This window comes from Brachycentrus maculatus, unplaced genomic scaffold, assembly GCF_059751285.1.
Source record: "Brachycentrus maculatus isolate JH-2025_06_01 unplaced genomic scaffold, ASM5975128v1 h1tg000315l, whole genome shotgun sequence".
Classification (NCBI taxonomy): domain Eukaryota; kingdom Metazoa; phylum Arthropoda; class Insecta; order Trichoptera; family Brachycentridae; genus Brachycentrus; species Brachycentrus maculatus.
This window is the reverse complement of record NW_028281064.1, coordinates 3784344-3807460: the sequence shown is the minus strand read 5'-3', so window position 1 is coordinate 3807460 and position 23117 is coordinate 3784344. Positions and strand designations below refer to the sequence as shown.

The window sequence follows — 23117 nt, the reverse complement described above, 5'->3', positions numbered from 1 at the left end:
CATCGTATTTTTTCTTTTTTTTTTTCTCCTCCCCTCACATTTTTTTGCACCCTGCTTATATATGCAAGGTCATGTTACGGGTACGGGATTCTTGCACTTTTGCTTTAGTGCTTTCGGGTATACATTATTTGGGAGAGAAAAAGAGGTTAGAGCAGCGTTCAGCCGCTTCACTCCACTGCATTTAGCTCCGTAAGTATTATCCGGCTCCGACGTTTATCCTCCTTCATTGTAGTTTTTCATCTCCACAATTAAACTTTCCAGGTAGTCCAAGTATAATTTGGTGACGACTCCGCTTTTTAGCATCTCCTGCGGGTTCAGGGAGTCGATGTTGTGGGCATCACACTCCATTTGGAGAATCCACCTGTTTCGCTCAAACATTGGGCAAGATCTCAGTTTGCAACGTATTGGGTGTCTCGAAGTGACCATGCTCATCTCAAAGATATAACATGAGGAAAGAACGGTAAAACAAATTTATGAGGAGAATATATTTGGAAAAAGGAGCAGAGAACGACCGAACAAAGCTTGGCACGATCAGGTATGTCGAGTACTTGAAAACGGCTGGCCGCTAGAAGCTAACCTGATAGAAGTAAAAATAATCGGCTGTTATGAATGAGGAGATGCATGAACAGAAGATGCATGTTTGCAAAGACAGAGTGGTGTGGCATTCTATTATTTCAGCTTATTCATGTGGATAAGCGGCGTGATATATATTATATACCATATATTTATATATTCATTTATTTCTTTATTTAAATGTACAATGTTTCGCTCGGCTACCGTTCTGGAGGTCCCGTGTTCGATTCCCAAGGGGATATATAAGTGATTTTTTCACTCTAATATTTATTAAATATTACCCTGGACTGGTACCTGAAGCAGAGGGCTGATGACCTTTCCTTTGTATGTTAACGATCAAGATAACACTGTGTTTATATAATGCAGTGCCCTATGCACCATTGGGGTGCAGATAAGGGTTTGAATTGAATTGAAATGTACAAAACTGCCATATATAATTTTATTTTCCTTTTCATATTGTTTTATTCCTTCTCTTTTTATGTTATGTTGACCCTTTTGTATTAAATTTTTATTTTATTTTATATGCCAAATGTTAGAGGCACTACCTCAAAGTCAAAAAGTCAAAAAAATAAAAAAAATAAAAAATTGTTGTCATGTTTTGCACTTTGGACATTCCGTTTCATGGGGCTCGTGAAGGGTAAGAGAATCAACAAATCATGTAGCTACAAAGCAGTCTAACTCAGGATAGAATGGCTCGATGGATAACTAGATTGATTCGCCTTTTTTCAATTGAATATAGAGAAAATAAACATTGCCGAACACTTTCCATTCCTCGCCATAACACATCATTTTGTGAGCACCCTGACATTTCACATACAGGCGTTCAGTGGTAATGTATTGAAAATGCTAGGATTGGTTCTGCGTAGGTACTGCCAGGGTTTTTGAAAATACCCAGGTACTGAGAAGTCTTTATAACTCATTTTAAATTAATGTTTTACTTAATAAATACCATAAAATATAAAATAAAATATTTCTTAAAATCTACTGTGACACGTGTTTCGATGCATTCCCCATCATTTTAAAACACCAGTGTTTGTGGTAATAGTGGTATTTACCAAGTAAAATTTTAATTAAAAATGGATAGATTTTACCACGAAGTGCCAAATCAATAACACACGAGCTTAAGTACTCTCTTATGGTAGAGAAAGTCCAAATGAAGTCTCTGAGGTCTGAGGTATCTCTACATGAGAGAGTACGGCTATTATCCTTGACTCTACCCGCCCGGGTTTTTCCAGGGTATGCTTGGCTACGATAGTTTATAAACTAGAAGGAATGCGTATTTGATTACGCATTTTTATCTATTGTTGCGCGGTATGATTGATAATCCTGAAATTATCTGGAACATTGGTCTGTATGTTCCCGATAGTTACCTAAGATAGCATCGGCGTAGATTGTTTCACATTCTTATATAGAGGACCAACCTGCCAATGGTTATGCCAGTAGGAAGGGCTACTGCTATGATAAACAAATCACACTGGATATTAATCTGTTCCATATGTCTGAAGGAGTATTCCGAAGCGGAATTCTTCTATATCTTTAACAAGAGTCTTCTTGCTTACTTTATGTTTTTTTGTAATGGATCCATTATTTTTTTAATAAATTTAATTTAATTGAATTGAATCATTCTTCAGTAATTCCTTCTCTGTCTAACCGGCCAGACTATGAAATGAATAACCTCTCCTTGTTAAAAATACACCTTCTCTTATAACTTTTAAGAAACGTCTGAGACATTACTATCTATTATTAGAATCCTAACTATCCATCAAACCTCCTCCCTTAGTTGTTTCCTCTACCCCCTTCCCTAAACTCCCTTTTTCCATCGAATCTTTACTATCATCAATTTGTAATTTATGTTTTTAAAAAATGTTCAAGTACTATCTATTGCAAACAGCTATATATGGTATCAAACGTTTTGACCAATATTATATAAGTCTGTTTTTGGTAGGTCTGAGGATTATAGCTTTTTTAGCAATGAGCCCGTCAATGTACTTATTTCTTTTCTGTACATGAAGTTTAAATAAATAAATGAATATGGTCTTGGTCCGGCATGCTGGCACGACATGGATCTAGACTGCATAGGATAGGGCGATAGGAAACAGATGGAGAAAGCCTTTGTCCATTAGCGGACGGAAATGAACTGAAGAAGATGAAAGCAATATTTACCTTAAAACCTGGCCATTTCCTTTTTATTTGCTTCTGGGAAGGAATACATTCGGTTAGCACTAAAATTGTGCTAAAGAGTATTAAGAACTTCATTTTCTCTCTAAAATAATATTGAAATTATATTAAACCTATAACAGACATTTAAAAATAATTTATCTTGTTATTTACTTGTTTAAATTGTAACAATTTATACACTTTGACTAGTAATAAAAACTTACAAAAAATGTGAGTGACTATAATTATGAGAATTACTTCCATTACTTGTAAAAAAGCAATTCTGTTTAAAGAAAACTCAAGCACATAAAATTGTTTATATTAAATTCGTGATTAATAAAAAAAAAACTACAGATTGTTAAAAAAGAAAATATATTTTATTGATTGATGAATTCACATTTTCTTTTTTTGTAATGCAATTCATTTGCTTCAAGTGATTAATATAGTTTCAAAGAAAATAATGTAAACATTTTTTAATATAGACAAACTTTATGTGTAAATAACCTGAAGATAGATAAATAACCTGAAGATAGTTTTGACTTGAAATACTTTAGTAAATTATAAGAACACATTTGAAAAACTTACACAATTCAGACATTTTCAAACCACTCTGTAGGTTTTATGACCAGGGAGTTTTTAAATCGTTTTACTGAAGTCATCAAAATATCATGGTGAAGGTTTATTTGCATGTATAGATATTTATAATTAAAAGAAACAAAAATAATTTTACTGAATTTGATAACTAAGTACCTAACCATTACCCGAAAATAGAGAGCAATACTACCCAGTCTTTGGAATTTTTCTTTGCTTTCTTCCACATTCTAGCATCTCTTCATACATAACCGACTCCCACTCCTAACCCGACCAGTTTTGAGTAATTGATCAAGCCAAGTTTTCCTCTGTCTTTCTCTGCTTCTATTTCCACCTGCTTTCGCCTTATATATTCTCTATAATAATAGTAATAATGCTTTACCATTTTTTCTTTGCTTGTTCATTTCACATGTTCAAACCATCTCAAGACTTCTTTTTAATTTTATCGATAATGTTTATCTCAACCTTGAAGTGATTATTTATTTCACCATTTGAATATCTACTCTTATTATACATCGTTTTGCTGCATATTCGTCTGAGAGAACGCATTTCAACTGCATGAACTGCACTGGTTACACTTTTCTAAAAAGGTAGAGTAAACTAAAGTGACCATACGTCTCATTTTGAACGGGACCGTCCCGTTTTTAGATAGCCTGTCCCAATATAAAATAAAATAGTTTTTTCATATTTATATTATTTATTCCTCTTACTTTCTTTATCAACAATCCTTTTCTTTTTATTAATACATACAAACTATGAAAAAATATGTGTTTTCTTGAATACACATACTATTACGTAAAAATTGGTAGATGTCCCGTTTTGAGGACAAAAATAAATGGTGAGTTTAAGTATAACCATTTACTAATGTATAAATCAATACATAGTATGATTCCAGGGTATATAAAAGAGCTTTGCATTCTAGAAGAATTGGTTGATAGACATCTCACCTTTTGATCGGCTAAAAAAACTGCTACGGGTAAAGTGATCTTACCAGCTCGCAACCAGTGCGCTAAGTTTGGCGAGCATGCCTTTGATGTTGCGGGATGGATGGCATGGAATGCTCTTCCTCCAGTAGTTACAAACAGTGAGAGTGAGAAGATCTTCAGAAAAAAAACGCATTTGTTTGCTAAATCATTTCCACTACCCTCCTTTTTCCCAGTTCAAACACAGTGAAGCACTAACGCTGTATGTATAAATTATCCAAAATTATTACAGTTATTAATCTTTTGGCAACTCCATGCTTCACATCCATACATAAAGATTGGTACCAAGACTCCATTATGCACTACCAGTTTAGCTTCTGCTGTTAGGATTTAATTTGGCACAACTGATTTTAGTGCATCATTCATTCCCTTTGTCAATCTTTCTATCCCTTGAAAACAAACCTTATTTGTTTTTTTGTCTCAATTTAAAGTTTTAATGTAAATTTATAATATTTCACTTGACAAAATTGGTTTCAAGGGATACTCTTCACGCAAAACGCTCCAGAATATTTAGATAATAACATTGGTAATTTGGAAAATGACTTTCTGCAGGCGGGAAAAAAATCACTGCTGAGCATGAGTGTCTCCTTTATATGTAAACTAAGGATGACCATTGGGAAACCTTCTACGTTTCATTAGTTTACACGGGAAATAATAAGCTTTGATACTTTTTGAACACCCCTCGTATGTATGAGGCGGAAGAGAACAATAAAAATAATAACATGATTAGGTTTAGAATGAAACTAATAAAATTTTGTTAAATAAATGTATTTGTAATATGTCACAATTATGATTATAAATAGGGTTTACAAACTCATCATAAATTCACACTTAAATAAAATAAAATACATTCGGTGTTATAACTCGAGTATCGCTAATTCTATAAATTCGTTTTATAAAAATCAATTGGCACTGGGAACTAAAGAAAAGTTTATACACGTGAACATACGTTGTATTTATACATTGGGTGGGACAGTACATAAATATTATGTTACGTAATCCTATAAATCCGAGTACACAAAGACCGCTTTCGTAGGGGCGGTCTTACTGTCCGCTATCATCGATACTGACCTCTTTAAACCCATCTGTATCTTGGCGTTACCCAAACTATTTGAAAGTTTTGTTACCCTGTCGAAGACCAAACTCCCAACTGCTTTTGGTTGTCCGTTAGAGAGATTAGTAAATTGCTTGGACTTTGTTTCGTGCAATACATTAGTCGGTTTATTTAACTCCTTCATGCTGTTGAAACTGGCAATCAGTTCCTTCGCTGACGAGCTATTGTGAATAACGGCGGAATCGGATTTACTCATTACCAGAGGCAGATCTTTAGTATATTCATTCCTAGGCTCTGAGAGAGAATTAAATCTTTTGAGGTTAATATTGTTAGAGTAGTTGAATGGTAGTTCCTTCCTCATTTCGACACGTACATTGGTTTCATTAGTCTGAAAGCAAAATAACTAATTAGTCCAATTTCATTTATATATTATGGGATAATAACTGCAACAAAAAAGACAACAAACACGATAAAAGCTTGTTAATTCAAAATTAAAGAGATCGAAATTATAAAAATAGGCAAAATCATGAAGAAATATATATACAAATATGTATACCGATGCTATATGCTATGCATATTCGTATGTGGATTGCAAAATCGACAGCAGGATAGGATGATGAGGAAAGAAGAAAGCTATATGATAGTACACATCACAGTGAGTTTTTATGGAAGCAATGTAAATCAGCCACACATAAAAATATTTATTTAAATTTGGCTTCTCTACCTTTTGTTGAATTCTGCATTTGTGACTTACTTTTTTTAATATATAGTTTTTTTTAGTATAAAACCAGTCAGTGTTAAGTGTCTTGCACAAAGAAAAAGTTTATGATTATAAGTTTTGTTGCATAATATTCAAAACCATTATTGATGGTTATACCCATTTAGATATAACCAACGCCTAATTGTATAAGGTTTTCTTTGTTTCAAAAATATATTTATATTTCCTTGATTTTTTACATAATCTTATATGTATAAGTTTTATTTAAAGGTTATTAACATTTTTCGGTTTCGTTAAGCAAATATATGAATGCAGTCTTCCTGAACCCCTCCAAGGTATGAAGTTTTTTTTGATAGCTGTCGACTGTGCAGATTTTGTAGAGTCACTTTTTCTCTCTGATTGCTTTCTACATAGTTTAGAAACAGCGCTATTTTTCTAACAAGGAAAAGGAAAAATTAGTATTTATCAGAATGGATTAGTAAACGTATTTATAATTCTTGTAACTTTGAGTTTGGTTGTGATGAAAATAATATAAACACGAATTTAAGAAAGAATTGAATCTTTGTCAATATTTTTCAATAACTGTAACTAGATTTTTTATTACTAACAAAAGTTACAAGAATGTGGAATAATATAAAATATAATATCTTTTCTAAAGATTTATGTAGAAAGTATATCTATTTATACAAAAATAAGAAATTAAAGGACCGAAAATTGTTTATTTACCTGTTCTGGGATTGTAGTATTAGCAGTCACACCATTTTTATTTAAACATTGTCCATTTTCACGTACTTTCTGCAAATTTATTTCAATTGAGATTACTAATACAATAATTAATTTAAATAATTTTTTGTACGTTTGAAACATGTATTTTTAAATAAATTCAATAGTCTTCTATTATTAGCAAAGAAGTAACAGCAGATTTTTTAAAGTTATTAGAAGCGCCATAGAAACTCTCAGAAAGTTGTCTGCAATAAAGCTTTACCAATATTATTTTCATATGTAAAAACGTACATTTAAGATCTTTTGATAAAGATTCAAGTAAAAATAAAAGCAGTTTCCTTACTTTAATTTGATTCATAGTCAACGCAATTTTTATTTTTAAGTAACAAAATAAAAAGCCAAAAATAACCCACCAGAAGAAATATTAGTTTTTAAGAACAATAAGTTTTAATTAAAGTTTTTTTGTACAACAATATATAAAAATATAGTCTGGTCGTCATCAAGAGTAATAAGTCACATAATTGAAAGATTTCATTCTCATTTGTTAAACTTAAAGAATTTAAGTTAAATAAGTGTGACTGAAACCTCCCTTCAACATGATTTACAGTCTAAGTTGCTATTTGATCAGCTGGATTATAATATATTTTTTAAAATCGAATATATATACATACGAGTAAATGTAAAAACATTTGTACAAACTATGAAGAAAAAATGCTTTGATTCACAATAAAAGTCAGAGACAGCACCTTAAAGTAGAGTATTTATGTAATAAGTTATTAAATTTATAATCCGGCACTTCAAACATTGATTATGAAAACTTTTTTCTCTGAGATTAGAAGCACTACACTAATTTATTATAAAGATTTTATCAATATTCAAATTGAAAAGACGCTGTTAGCTTTATATGTTTTAATACTTCCATCAAATTTACCTGCTTTGGAAGGATCTGATTAACATGGCAGTCCAAAGAATCATTTTGTAATGCGTTATTTTCATTATTTTCAATTCCAGTTCTTAAGACCTTCCTTTTTGTTACGTCTGTTCTCGGTTTTGGAGGCATTCTTGGTGACACTTTGGGTTTTCTTTTAGGAAGTTCAGGTTTTTCACTTTTCAACATATCTACTTTGCCATTAGAAGCAGCACTTGAAAATTTGTTCGGTAATATGCTAGAATTATTATGTGACGATTCAATAGCCAGTGGCATTTGAGGTAAGATTTCTTCAGCTGGGATATCATCGCATTCAATTTTGTCAATCATTGTACCATCTAAACATTTCTGAATGTGTGTACATTCATTTACTACTTCGCAAGATTGAGTAATTTGCATAGATTCTTCTTTCCGATTGCAATTTTCATCTGGCTGGTCAGAAAGACTTAATTCTTCTTCTGCTGAAGGCATTTCTTGAGATTTGGCTAGTTCAGCCTGTAAACTTTCTACTTCGATAGTTTTATTTCGAATTTCATCAAGCAGTGATTTGTTTTTTTCATCTACTTCTGTTTTTTGTTTTATCAATTCATTTGTCACGTCTATCAGCTTCTTCTCTAAAGTATGAACCTGTTAAAAAATTGCGGAACATAAGCCATCGCCATTTTAAGTTACTATGAAATATTTCTCTATGTTGTGAACCAAATTAATTTTGAATATTTTTGTAGGAATATGTGTAACTAATTTCACCGTAAGCAGATTAAATAAAGAATTTAAAATGATGTGTTAATTACTGGTGCTAATTTTAGTAACATATATATGTGGAGAAATTATTAGAAAACATTGTTAAATAAAAGAAAATCCACCAAATCATTTTTATATTCAAAAGGATATTAAATAGTTAGATACTTAAAAAGAATTAAAGATATAAATTAAACATTCATTCATTCATTCTTAAGAGACACTACAAAAAAATAAACACAAAAATTTACAAGATTATTTTTAATAAATAAAAATCTTCAATTGACCCTTTGTATTTTTATATTTTAAGTTCTTTAAAGTTTCGCTATCAACTTATTTTCTTGTTAACATGTACAACTAAGTTAAATGCATTTGTTTTCATTTCGAGTCTCTTTAAAATGTAATAGGGTATTTAACGCATCTTATATTTTTAAATAAAAAAAAACAATAAAAATACTTTGTTTTTGCGGTCCATCTTTCTTACCTCTTCGAGTAATTCTGTAATAGTGATCTCTTGTTCCCTAAGTTGTTTGTGAGTTTTGATCAAATCTTTTTTGAGTGTTGCCACTTCACACGCGCAAGAGTCTTCAATATCCTTCTGCATCCGTTTATGGTCTGACAATTCTTCTCGAACATTGTCCGTTATCCGCTTTTGGGATGCTAATTCTTTCTGAAATGTGGAAAAAAAGGTTTGCATATTACATTTAAATTGTGACAAAAAGACATACAAATATATTTTGATATCAACATAGTCATATATGTATTTATATTATTGCTAAAGACATGTTATTTAAATTCATTCAACCCAATTTTTTTCTTTTGAAATCCAATATAAAAACGTCTTTAACGAGTCCTTGATATCATTTTTACCTGATGTTAGCATTTTATGTACGTGAAAACTTTATTGGGTAGTTATTCATCAGTTATATTATTTACATTTAAAAATTCTTCTTATTCTAACCCCTTATCTGGACCCATATGTAGGACCCTATAGGGCACTACATCGTTTATAAGCACAGTTATCTTAATCATTAAATACATGAAGGATAGGTGATCAGTCTTGCAGTTCAAATATGAGTCAAGGGTTATACTAAATAAACATTAGTGTGAAAAATCACTTATATTTATTTTGACCCCCCTGTGAATCCAACCTGGGACTCTTCAACACGGTAGCCAAATGTGGTGACCACTACACTAGAGACAATAAGCCGACGGGTTATAAGTTCTGAAAATACCCATACTTGCACATTCGCACCTCAGAGATAAAATTGAAATAAATTGATAAATACAGTAAGTGAATGAAAGTCTTATGAATACAGTAATTTCTTTACCCTTAGCTCTCGTTCATTATCATCCATCTGAGATTTAGTTTGCAAAAGTTCTAGTTGAGATGCGGTCAGCTGTTCTGATAGCAACTCCTTCTGTTTGTTGAGTTCTCTCGTTTCTTCTTGAATCTTCTTTTTCTCAAATTTATGAATCGATTCATTCTCCTCAATCTCCTGCATCTATTGAAAGTAAAAACATTAGTATCAAGTGACAGTCAAAAACCTTAACTACATTTTAATGTAAAGTTGCTTACCATAAATTCGTAAGCGATAAAATCCAGAGCATGCTATTGTGATAAAATTGAATTTTATAATAAAAGATAGACGATAATAGAGATATTTCACAGGCTTAGATTTAGACTCGAAAAATCAAAAGTCATTATTTCAGGTAAATGTGAGTACTTAATAATTCAACAGCTGTCCCAAATTTTTTAAAAGTATATTTTATACTGAGCATTTAGAAATTATTATATTCCAGTTTAAAATACTCAGTTGAGAAGAAAGTAGGAAAACGAAAAATTTACCATGAACACTCAGACCAATAGATCAAAATATTTATAAAATAAATTTTACAACTGGCAGAAATTGATTCCTACATGCCAGTTTCGCAGATTTCATTGATAAATAAGGTCTATTTTTTTTTCAAAATTAACAGTATCACCCATTAATACAAAACCTCAATAAGGTTGAAATTGTAGCATGAATGTTGGCTCTCCATATACATATTATCATTGGGTAACAGATAATTTTTTTCAAACTAAAGTTAAGTCCAAATAAGGTAAGAGGTTTACATTGCGATATAAATTTTACGTGGCTAATTTAGTCAGAATTTTCCATTTTTCTAATTGAATTTAAATATCTGTATTATTAACTCTATGTACTAGATTTTCAATTTGTTTTGGCATAAAACTAGGAATACTTTAACTAATGACAATTTATATGTGGGGTCAAAAATGTCATTCAAGTTTTCTGACAAAATTATATTGATTTGCTTATTAAACTTTTTAAACATAGCGATCTAATGATTGTAACAGTAGACATCCATCCGTATATAATTATGTAAAAAAGATGTCTATTGCTAATATCTGTAGTAAGAATTCACTTACTTTTATGTGAAGCTGTTCATACTTTGATTTCCAGCGATTTCGATCTTGAACTAAATGTGTTTCATTCTCTTCATTTTCTTTGATCTTCTGCTTGTAAGAGTACTCCATATCTGCCCACATCTCATCTCCTTTAGTGAGGGTCTCGAGGAAAGCCAATTCTCTCTTTTCTAGTTCATCAATTCTCTGTTTCATCTTCAATTCATTTGGTGTTAATTCTTCCAGACGATTCTTAGCATTCTCATGATCCACCGTGAGGAGTTCCTATATACAATACACAAACATGTATATTTTAGATATAAATCATAAAGGCATAGAAGAATATTGGTGAATTACTATGTGACTATGACAGATATTAGAACTGTTGGCCCACTATAAACAAAATGGTAAACCGTCTATTTTAAGGTAATTAATGCTTGATCTAATCATTTCTGTCTCCACTTTCCACCACCGCACTAATCACATTCCCGTTCATTGTACTTCTCACGTCTGTATTAAATAACATGTTACATTAAAAAAATTATCATGTAACATTGTGCTTTATACTAATTTAATACCAGCAACTAGCAACTGTATATATTCATTAGATGGCGAGGGCATCAGCCCTCGGCTTCAGGTACAAGTCCAGGGTAATATTGAATATACGTGTATATTCATGGTGTATGTTTACTAACCTGATTAAGTTTGTTGGATTGTATTGTTCCAGTTCTTGGTTGCTTCTTGGGCCCTCCAGGTGATCTGTTTTCAGGTCCTCCTCGATTTGATCTTAGTGAACCCCGTTTTGTGTTAACTTTTCGGCGTTGCTCGTTTACACCAATAGAACTAAACAAATAAAAATCAAAATTAAATCTAGTCAGTATCAATCATAAAAACACAGACTACTACTCGTCATTAGGCCTATCACTCAAAAAATCCGCATCAGTGGATCTATAAAATTTAAGTGATCTGCTCACTTAGACCACATCAATTGAATAACGGATCTCGCTAAATCGGGACCTATGGGATATCCTATCACAAATACAATTGACAATAGCCTACAACCAAAACAATAAAAGTATTCAGGAGATTTGCTAATGAGAAACCCTACTTTTTTAGCATAAAATCAGTGAATCAATAAACCAATCAATCAGTGAGTTAGCTAGTGAAAAATGTCAGCACTAATCAACCAAACAATTACCTGTTCATTTGTTTTTCTATCCTTAAAAATGGTCCGTTGTTCGAAGGTGACGTCTCCCGATATCCAATCATTGGGAGTGAGTTGGTGAAATGTTTAGATTTGTTATTTTGTCGACAATCTTGACACATTTGAGTAATACACAATTCCTGCAAATGAAACATATTGTAAAATGTTTTGAATATTGAAAGCATTAACTTTGTGGAATATATTGATATATTATTTTGAGAAATAAATATACTTTGTTTTTTAATCCACTCACATTATTATTAACAACCAACTAGTTTTGGCAACAACCTGTTGCCCTATTTGATCAAGGAGGGCAACAGGTTGTTGCCGAAACTAGTTGGTTGTTAATAAAAATGTGAGTGAATTGGAATAAAAACAAAGTATTTTTATTTCTCAAAATAACATATTGTGAAACTTCGATATTATAAGAAAGTATATGCATAATTGAATTGAGAGAATGGAAATATGTATAGTTAAAATTATGGTAAATGGGAGCATAATTAGAATTATTTACTTAATATAAGCTATATTTAAAAAAAAAAGTGATTCAAAACTGTGTTAACAACATTTGAGTGTGTCCAAATACTTGATCGTAAATGACTTCCATATTTTTCTTCATCTATGTTGAAATGTCAAAAAATAATCTCAAAACTATGTTAAGTGGGGTCTCAATGTTCTTAATGGTCTAAATGTTATATTTTAATAAACTTTTTAAGAGTTTTCCGCGAATATCTCAGCAATTCTAGGATGATTATAACTAACCACTTTGAACATTTTCAATTATTTAAGTATGTAATTACTTTTTATTAACGATAAAGTTTTCAGTCTCTGCATTACCTTCTTCTTCTTAAAACCCTTATTCGCAACCGATGGTGCATAGGGCACTGCATCATATAAATGCAGTGTTATCTTGATCGTTAACACATGAAGGAAAGGAGATCAGCCCTCTCCTTAGGTACCAAACCAGGGTAATATTGAATAAATATTACAGTGAAAAAATTACTCATTTTCATTTAACCCGCCCTGGGAATCGACCACGGAACCTGCAGTACGGTAGCCGAGCATGCTGACCATTACACTGCGGAGGCGGACATTATAAATGTATTATATTGAGGATATAAAGCAGACTTACTTTGAAATTGAACCGGGAATAATCTTCAATTATCTGATAGATATTGTAGTAAATAAGAGCGGGTACTGCTTTCTCCATAATCCTTAATTTCTCTTTAAGCAATCTTGTCTTCTGTTCTAGTTCCATATTCTTATTCTCATACTCCTCGACCAGTCCCCTATAGCACTCTGCGTCATTACTAGCGTTGGTTCTCTGGTCATCCATATCCCGGAGTTTGGCAGTTAGAATATCAAACTCTGCCTCCAATCTGCAATAACGTTTAGTTAAATTTCCCCATAATGAGAATATTTGATCAACAAAAAGATGAACCGCATTTATTGCTATACATTTAATTGATTATTACATACAGTAAACCTCAATATAACTGACCTCTTTGTAAGAAATTTCGGATAAAACGGACAAAAATTCAGTCAAATGTAATTTTTTTGCTAAACGTATTTTTAATATTGTACATGCTTAAATTCAAGTGTCGCCGCATGTAAACAATTTTTAGAAGCAATCACAAATTACGTGTCAAAACTTCAAAAGTACAAACATAACTTGATTCTTTTTTATTTATTTATTTACTTGTTCAGGAATTATACAGCTTTACATTTAAAAAAAATGTTAAAAAAATAGTTACATTAACAATAATAAAGCCAATTAAACTATTCCACATTTATGTTATGTTATTATTAGTTGGTAATTTTTCAAAGCAGGATTACCGAATCAAACAGCGAGTGCGTCGATATCAAACAGCGAGTGTCTGCAGACAATAGATAGAATTTTGTTTGTGTTTTGTATTGTTTATTAACATCTATATGTAATATTCATATTTTAATTGTTTTTTATTTTAATCCTATTTTTATATGACGGACTTTCGGCTTTAATGGATACCCTCTTACCTAATTAGTCCATTATATAGAGGTTTTACTGTAATATAACATGTGAATTTTAGTTTTAAAAATCACAGCATGCTGGGCATTTCCAAATTAATAACAATAGGGATTTAAAAGGTTAAGTGAAATAATCAGATATGGATTATCAATATTAACAATGTAAAAACCATAAATAAAAATTTATTTTTGGTTTTGTTTTAAAAAAGTGACATTTTCTTTTGAAATCTTTTAGGTAATCACATTATTTTGTTTAAATGGTAAAGAATAATACTTACTCTTGACAATGTAATCTGGTATCATTTTCAGCTTCCTCAAATTCACAGCGCTCTTCTTCGAGTATAATATATTTTTTCCTCAATTTTGATAAATCAAATTCCAGATTCTGCAAATATAATTTTAGGAAATAAGGAATAAATTGTAGGGATCAAAAATTTACAAGAAAACTGCATTCCCATTTTCTTCATGGATACTTTTGAAGAATAAGAAAACAAAGTATAAAATGATTAATTTATTATTGGTGTAAAACTGATTGACTTATCCGTATGGGCAGAAAGAGAGAATATATTCATATATTCTTTGCCTCTTTCGTATTCTGACTCAAGTCTACTTATTATTCAATTATTTGATGTGCTTGATCATGCTAAGTTTTCTTTGGCTTTCATCTGCTTTATTTTTTACTACATTTGCCTCATATATTTATTTATGGTTTTTTTCTTACTCATTTGTTTTACATATCATAACTATCTAAACACACCTTTCTCAATTTTATTAATAAAGCTTATATCAGCCTTGCATTCTTTCCTTATTTTACCATTTGGACATCTATCATACATCATTTTGCCACACATTCATCTAATTGACCGCATTTTGACTGCATTCAATCTTCATTATGCTGACTCTATGCTTCATTTTCATACATTAGGGTTTGTACCAGGACATTAAAAATATTGAATCGTACCTTTATTCTTGATTGCAAGTCAATTTCCCTTTGAAGTCTCTGTGCTAGTTTTTTCTCTCTTATATCATCTGAGCATTCATAAATTTCAATCTTATTTTCTAGAAGAGTAATGCGGTCTTCGTAGAGTTCTAGATTTTTCTTTTCCCGTTTCTTCTGTAGCTTGGTGTCGATTGGACTACAGCCATTTATAATATCATTTGGTCTATGTTTGTACTTGAGGTTCTTACTACGAATAGCACCAGATTTTTCTAATTGCTCTCTTATTTGGTTTAGCCTTTGTACTTCTGTAGCCAGATCACTCTCGGGCTCCGTACAAACACAGTCACACCATTCCGTTTGGGTTTCTTTACTTTCCCATTCAGCCTCTTCAAAAATGCCACTCTCTTGTAAACCATAAATCAGTTTTTTTGAATCCTCTTTAAGTAAAATGCTTATGTGATCTGTTTCATCAATACTCGAAACAGATTTTATGAGATCAGTAGATTTGTTTGAGGATTTTTGAGAGTATGGAGAAATAGTAGCGATGATCTTCCTCGATTTTGATGAGTCAAATTCATTCTTATTGAAATCACTATCTATTGATTTCTTATGTTTTATCTGGAATAAAAAGTAAAGATTTGATTGAAGTAAGAGAAATAATAATATTTTTAATATGAGTATAGTTATATATTTTTAACCAAAACATAAGTGCTTCAGATCGATATTATATTTTTAAAAAATCAAGTAGAGGTAAAAATAAGAGAACCTTTAAAGTAATAACTACTTAAAAATTTAGCCAACAGGTCTTTCATGAAGACTACAAAATACTAACTACTTAAGTTAATAAGAATATATATAACTGTCTACTTAGTACTTAATTAGTCTCGAGAAAAAAGCTGTCGACTTTGAAATCGGTCGACGTTAAAATTAGAATTTTAAAACAAAGTATTTTTGTCTTATATCTTTATATTCTTTATAAAGTTGTATCTTTATTATAATTTTCTTTCTTATTTCAAAAATAGAGTTAATTAAAAAAAATACCATGGGATAATCGTCATCTGTAAAACTGGTACTTAGAGCCTGAAGATTCCATAGAAGATGCAGAACTTGTTCCAAACAGTTCCTGTCGCTTTCCGAATGTGTTCTCAGCATCATTCTCTCTAATCTATATCTGATATCTTCATTTTGAGATTCTGGATCAAGTAGCAAGCTAGCATCTTCCAACAGAACAGGGTTGATAACATTCTTGTGACTGTCGGTGTATATTGGATCACAATCGGTAAAGTTTGCTGTCGGTGTGGTTAAAATCCTTTGATTCTTTGCAATTGGAGACGATGGACGTGTTGGAGACTTGTAGCCAGAATCTGATCTCCGTAGTTGGGGAGAAACTGAGTTCTTTAGCCGATTTTCTGGTGAAGTACATCCTGAATCGGAGTCTGTCAACTCTTCGAGAGAATTCCGCTGAAATATACATATTACTAAATAAAAACTGTCAATTTATTACAGCTCTTCCGACTTTCAACAATTTTGGAAGGATGAAAAGTATCTAGATAACGTTATTTATATTTGGCTAATATTGGACTTATTTTTCGGTCGTATTTGGTTTTCAAGTCAAACTGCATTATATAAAGCGTTTCCGGGTCAGTACACATATTTAAATATTTTCACAAATGCATATGGGGGACCACATGGTATCATCAGAATTGCAACCTGGCAATGCTATTTCAATAATTTGTAAATTGTAAACACCACCATGATTAATTGCTAACAATTGATACAGACTACTAATTGATAAAGACTAATTTTCGCTACATTTATTTTCGACCAAAAAATTATTTGCCGTATGTATATGTGAAGATATTTGATTGTGTGTGGTAATACGAGTAGTATTTTCCGATAGTAAAAAAGATAGATAGAATGCTCCTTTACAACAAAGTGTTTTAAAAATATTTATACTTAAGATAATATGAGAGCATGATATTCTCTAGATAAAAGGGTTTCTCATTAATCAAGTAGAGCCAAATAGTATTTACGATAATAATTTTTTAATTTGCGAAACTTATCAGGCGCATAGGGGCACTGGTAGACTGCCATCTATCGGGAAGGTAACACATTACCAACTGTCAATATGTGTAGGTGCTGTAAATACTTTTGACAGCTGCCATCACTTTTCATTCTTAGTTTTTACATTTAAGGTTTAGTAAAACCCATAATTAAGTACTTAATATAAATAATAAGCAACTATTTTCCAACTAAAATGGCTCCACCGAATAGTACGTCCATATGCACACGGATATCTGTCAAAATGGTTTACAAAATTGTCCTTTGTGTTTTTGCAGAGTTCGTATTATTGTAAAAATTATGAAGCCACCATTTTGAAAAAGAGGTTTTATTATACCACATTTTTTGGAATTTTCACTATACTTAACTAACTAACTCACTATATTTCAAGGTTAAAAATTACCCATAGATAAATCCAAACCTTATTTTTCCAAATTGTAACTACCCAGTACCTATTATTATATATATTTAGCTAAATTAATAGGAATAATAACCAAAAATAGACATAACAGAGATTAAAATTCAAATGGGAGTGATGTCAAGTGTCATTAATTGAATAGCCCAGTTTAGAAACCTGTTTCATGTTGTTTTATAACTTGGTAACTAAGTACTCGAATAAAAAACATTCACACAAACACACAATATAATATTGTATAAAAAATGAAATATTTAGCATCTAATAAAAAAGATTGGTTCATTTTCTCACTTGATCCCTTGATCCGCACCCAAATGGTGCATAGGGCACTGCATCTTATTGACACGGTGTAAACTGACTATTGCTCACTATTATAGTTATTTATTTTTTGTTTAAAGGAATAACCCGCAAAGCCTTTTTAAAGGCTTGTCTGCAGGTAGTATATTATGGATAGGGAAGGTAAATGTGAAAAATACATAACAAACACCCAGACCAATTGAAAATAAATCTTTCTAGAATTCATTTTGTGATTTGCGGGAATCGAACCCGCGACGCCAGTTTCGCAGTCGAGCGTCTACCCAACTACGCCACGACGCCTGTCATAAACACATAAATTCAGGGTGTCAGTCCTGCGCTCCAGATTTATTTATTTAGGGGTGGAATAAATTTGAAGGAATACCGACGACACAAGGAAATGATTCATGGCGAAGGACATTTCAACTGGATTGGAAAGGAAACGGAAGAGAAATAGCAGGTAGAAATAGAACAATGGCCAGGAGACTTCGTCCTCTTTAATAATAACAACGTAGAAATTTTAAAAAATACTGGAGACTTCAAACATGACAATTTTGAAGCAATAGAAATTCGTGAAAATATTATTTATACAGCGGACCTCAACTTTCGCGCATGATTGGTTCCTGAAAAAGTGTGCGAAAGTAGAGGGATTAATTTTTTTAACACAAAAAATAGTACTTTAAAACCTTTTCCACTCTGACCATTTTTTCTCATAACTGATCAGCTACTCTGATAAAAAAATGCAACGCTTTTCTACCATTAAAATAAATATTTTGGTTCCCTAATTTTGGGACACTCTGTCTGGAAATTCGTATGACCATGTTAATTAAGATTGACTGTATTCATCTGAATTTTTTTTGGTAGAATAAACTTGGGTGATAGAGAAATCAGTGATTAAAGTTATACCTGCGCCGGGCCAGACATTGTGGTTCAGAATGTCTGGCCTACAGAGTGGTAAGAGTTAAAAGTTGTTTTTATACAAAAATTACCTAGTAGATATTGAATAAAAATTATATTATCTTAATAAATATGTATAACTTAATGAGTTGTATTTTACTCTTCCTTTTATTTTCTTCATAGAGAGTTCTGTAGGTAACATGAAGTACTATTATGGATCGCCCTACGCACTTGAGATACATATGCGTTCTCCATTGGGATCACATTCAATTCAGTAGGTACATAATTCTTTTTACAGTACGGACCTAGTTTATATGCATTTCACAGTGAAAAAGGGAAACAACTGCACGGAAACAAAACATTTTTGCATTATTGCCAAAAAAAAGTTTTTTTTTTTTATTGTGCAAAATATCTTATTGTGCGAAACTCGAATGTGCGAAAGATGAGGTCCACCTGTATATGACAATGACGCAAACCTCCCCCTTATTATCTATGTTCTCATATGTTCCTTTGATGTCACAAGGACATAACTCTCAATGTTTCATATACAGTGTTTGATAATGATGTTAAATGCATATATCGCTCATTTGGTGCAACAATGACGTACGAGTAAATACACTTTTTTTTTAAATAAGTTAAATATCGCTCACTTCTTTCAACAGTTATTATCAAAAAACTTGATTTTTCAGGAGATCTTTTTTTAGAGAGAAGTTTAAAACTATAATACAATGTATTAAAAATAAATATCGAGCCACTCATTGAACTTTTTACTGTGTAACAGATCTTTTTAGGTAAAACCTGAATATTTTTTCTGCATTTGAAAAATATTAAGTATATTTACAAAAATAATTAAACAATACCTTGTCTTCAAAATGCAAAAACAACACTTTCTGCCCTGTAGCGGGTAAATATTAAGTTAAAAATATGCCGCTTTTGCTGGGATATTTAACATTTTCTGGGTATTCCGAAAACATGCACAACTGAAAATTGTCGATTTGTGATATATATGACGTTGTTGAAAGGAGTGAGCGATATGTCAAAATATGCCGAAAGACTATTTACATCGGGAGAAACATCACAGAATTGATTTTGTGGTGAAATGCTGCGAGATGGTGCGAGTGTCGTTGTAGAATTGAGTAAAATAGCGCCATTTCTGTTGCTACAACTCCTGTAATATTTCTTGAAGTGTAATTACGCCATTGTTGCACCAAACGAACGATATATGGTATTTGCTGGACTGTCCAATTGGACGACATTTAAAAATAAAACAAAATGTTTATTTTTACATTTAAAACCCATGCATAGCTTTACATAATAATTGATTTTTATAAACACCATGACACCACCAAGCAATACAATATATAACATGCCTCTACTTTAACTTGCAATTTTATTTAAAAATTAAAATTACACATATTATTCGATATAATAAGTGCAAATAGCACAATGATTATTTTAAATAACATGCAGCGAGGAGATTGGACCAAAGGATGCTAATTCAGAACACAGTAGACGCTCTCTTGACCGGCGCCGCTTTAACCGGCCTCTTCTAGGAATGCTAGAAATGAATTTTCGGAGTGACGTGTGGCTTTTTCCTGTACATATTTTTTACATTTTGTGAAATGTTTCTAGTAAAAAATAAAACGTCTGTTTTTCTAGTGTTTTGAAAAAGAGGTGTTTTTTTCTCCTTTGCAAAAGTGTTTTTTATATGTTTCTTACTACCTTCTCTTTAACTGGCTTCTTCGTTATTTGGCCCTGGGTCGGTCCCGTCAAAGCCGGTTAAGAGAGCGTCGATTGTAATTAAGATCTACACAAGCATACTATGAAATACATATTTTAATTTGAATTAATTAAAAAAATAAACCTAAGATCTGAGTCATAAACAATGACAGTTGCAGTACACTAATTTATTATTTTTGAGCAAAACGTAGTGAGTACTAACCAGGTGTTTTATTCTATTAATTTATTTGTTAATTCTCGACTACTTTGGAGTACATTGTGTAATATTTATCTTTTATCTTTAGTTTTTTCATCGAAATCCGATTAATTATAAAAAAAAGGTTTATTTTACTAGACCAGTGGCTATATATACCTTTCGAAAAATTGAGATTGCATGAATTCTTTCAATCCTTATTGGTATCCAGTGGTGCATAGGGTACTGCATCGAAATCGCAAAATTCGGTTGTAAAAGTATATTCATTTTAGCAAATCAGGAATGTATTGCATATTGGTTTGGAAAGTTGATAGTAATGCCGTTTAAATTAGTTCGTAACAATTTACACAGGAGTTAATTTCCCACAGCAAAGAGGGTACGTAAACTGTGCGCTAACACAGGGGTCACAAATTATGAAATTTTGATTTCAACAAGAATAGTTATCTTGTGATTTTTAGAATAATTTGTTCACCAAAAGCTGTTCCACGAAAAAGTCATGTTAAAGCAAAGATTCTTAATTATTTTGTCCATCCCCAATGTTTGTATTCTTCAGATGCCCACATTGCTCGCTCCTTTCAAGAACGTCATAAATCAAAAAACTTGATTTCTCAGGAAAACATTTTTGAAGTTTTAAAATATAATACAATTTATTAAAAATAAGTATCAAGCCACTTATTGAACTTTTTACTGTGCAAGTGATCTTTTTAGGTAAAACCTGAAGGTTTTTTCTCCATTTGAAAAATATTACGTATATTTAAAAAAAATAATCAAACAATACTTTCTGCCCTGTAGCGGGTAAATATTAAGTTAAAAATATGCCGCCTTTGCTGGGATATGGTAAATTTTCTGAGCATTCCGAAAACATGCACAACTGAAAATTGTCGATTTTTGATTTATGACGTTCTTGAAAGGAGTGAGCGACATCTCGACGAAATCGGCGTTGTTTTACTTTTTATTATAATATTGTATTTCTTTGACAATCTATTTTATTATAAAAAGTTGGTATTTGAATCCTATTTAAGGCCTAGTATTCGTTATATCGCAACTTCTCTAAATCGAGGTAACGTTTTTGCATTGAAAAATAAGTTTTTTTCGGGATAATTATATGGTTTTGAAAAGAAAAGTTATTAAAAGTTAAGGAATCAAAAAAATTATTCATTAAAATATTTTTTTCTATATGTATTCTTAAAAATAAAACATATCCAATATATGTACATTCTTGAAAAAAAATCGGGTGTGAACAGACATGTGACCTCTCCGGTGGTCTCCGGTGGAATGTTTGCGAATATCCCCTTAAGTGTGCCTATCTAGAACCGCCCCTCAAAGCACTCCTAACTCTTGATCGTCGATACTCTAAATTGAAGACACACTGTAGACCACCTATAAGGGACAGCCCTGACCATACAGCCAGAATTTAATTGAATTCATTTAATATGTAATGTGTGGTAATAAATGGATGCGATACAAGAAAAAAACAATCTACCAGAAATTTTATAGCAAATAATAAAACTTGGTCGTAAATAAAATGTTGTTTAATGTAATGCAATTTAGTTTTGCTCATCAAACCAATGTTTTTCCGGTTTAAAAAATATTAGGCTATTTAAAAATGACATAGATTATTGAATTCATCCTTATTTCATAATAAATTCAATTTTCCCCATTATACCTGCCATCAGTTTTTAACTCTTAAAACAGTTATATTTTGAATATTTAAAGCACCAACTTTGTGGATCATATTATTTGGAGAAATAAAATAACTTTGTTTTTTGATCCACTTACTTTTATTATTAAAACCAACTAGTTTCGGCAACAATCTGTTATAAAACGAACTCTGAAGAGGGCAGCAGGTTGTTGCCGAAACTAGTTGGTTTTAATAATAAAAGTGAGTGGATCAAAAAACAAAGTTATTCTATTTCTCCAAATAATGTCTTAAAACAGTTACTCAAAATACTTACGATTTAGACTAGAAGCACACTCACGGTTTCGCTACTCGGTTTCCGGCTCCAGGTTTGCAGCACGCATTCGTTTTCCGGATTCCAAAATATAATTCAGAAAACGAATGTGTGCTGAAGTTTCGAATGCGGAAATCGTGTTCGAACAATGCGTATGTTTTCAGTGTAAGGATTTCAAATATAAACATGCAAACCACAAATTTAATTTTCAAAAATAATATGCCTCATAGTCAATAATAAGCCAAAGAGTTTACTAAATTGCAGTGCCTAATGTATTATTCGTAAATTAAAGAAATGGCCCAAATTGGAATGTCTCATTAGCTGGGATTGGTAACCCTGTGTTTGAAGTTTCTAAATATAATAATAATAATATGGATTGAATTTTGCTGTATCTATGGGTAAGTAAGTTCTTTATCTGAATATTTTTTCATTAATTGATTCGGCAGTCACTTTGTGGTAAAATCTATCCATTTTCAATTTAAGTTTTACTAAGTGAATAGCACTATTTCTTAAAATCTATTGTGACTCGTTTTTTAATGCAA

The 23117-nt window shown here is 31.5% G+C and overlaps 1 protein-coding gene across 3 annotated transcripts in view; it reads right to left on the bottom strand.

The window, feature by feature from the left end:
- Positions 1-5056: 5056 nt before the first annotated feature.
- LOC148304510 (uncharacterized) overlaps positions 5057-23117 on the bottom strand; it is a 178121-nt gene continuing 160060 nt past the window's right edge. Inside the window, exons 10-22 of one of the 3 annotated variants that reach the window (XR_015838339.1) lie at positions 16065-16484; positions 15045-15641; positions 14362-14468; positions 13209-13455; positions 12071-12216; positions 11568-11715; positions 10897-11157; positions 9797-9970; positions 8950-9135; positions 7731-8354; positions 6803-6871; positions 6083-6511; positions 5057-5746 (exon numbers count right to left, since the gene is read on the bottom strand). Coding sequence is in view for 2 of the 3 variants with exons in the window: in XM_088268231.1 (XP_088124357.1) it covers positions 5306-5746; positions 6356-6511; positions 6803-6871; positions 7731-8354; positions 8950-9135; positions 9797-9970; positions 10897-11157; positions 11568-11715; positions 12071-12216; positions 13209-13455; positions 14362-14468; positions 15045-15641; positions 16065-16484 (3576 nt within the window). In the remaining variant the exon portion in view is untranslated. The remainder of the gene's footprint in view (positions 5747-6082; positions 6512-6802; positions 6872-7730; positions 8355-8949; positions 9136-9796; positions 9971-10896; positions 11158-11567; positions 11716-12070; positions 12217-13208; positions 13456-14361; positions 14469-15044; positions 15642-16064; positions 16485-23117) is intronic. The other 2 variants (XM_088268231.1, XM_088268232.1) reach the window with 2 other exon arrangements.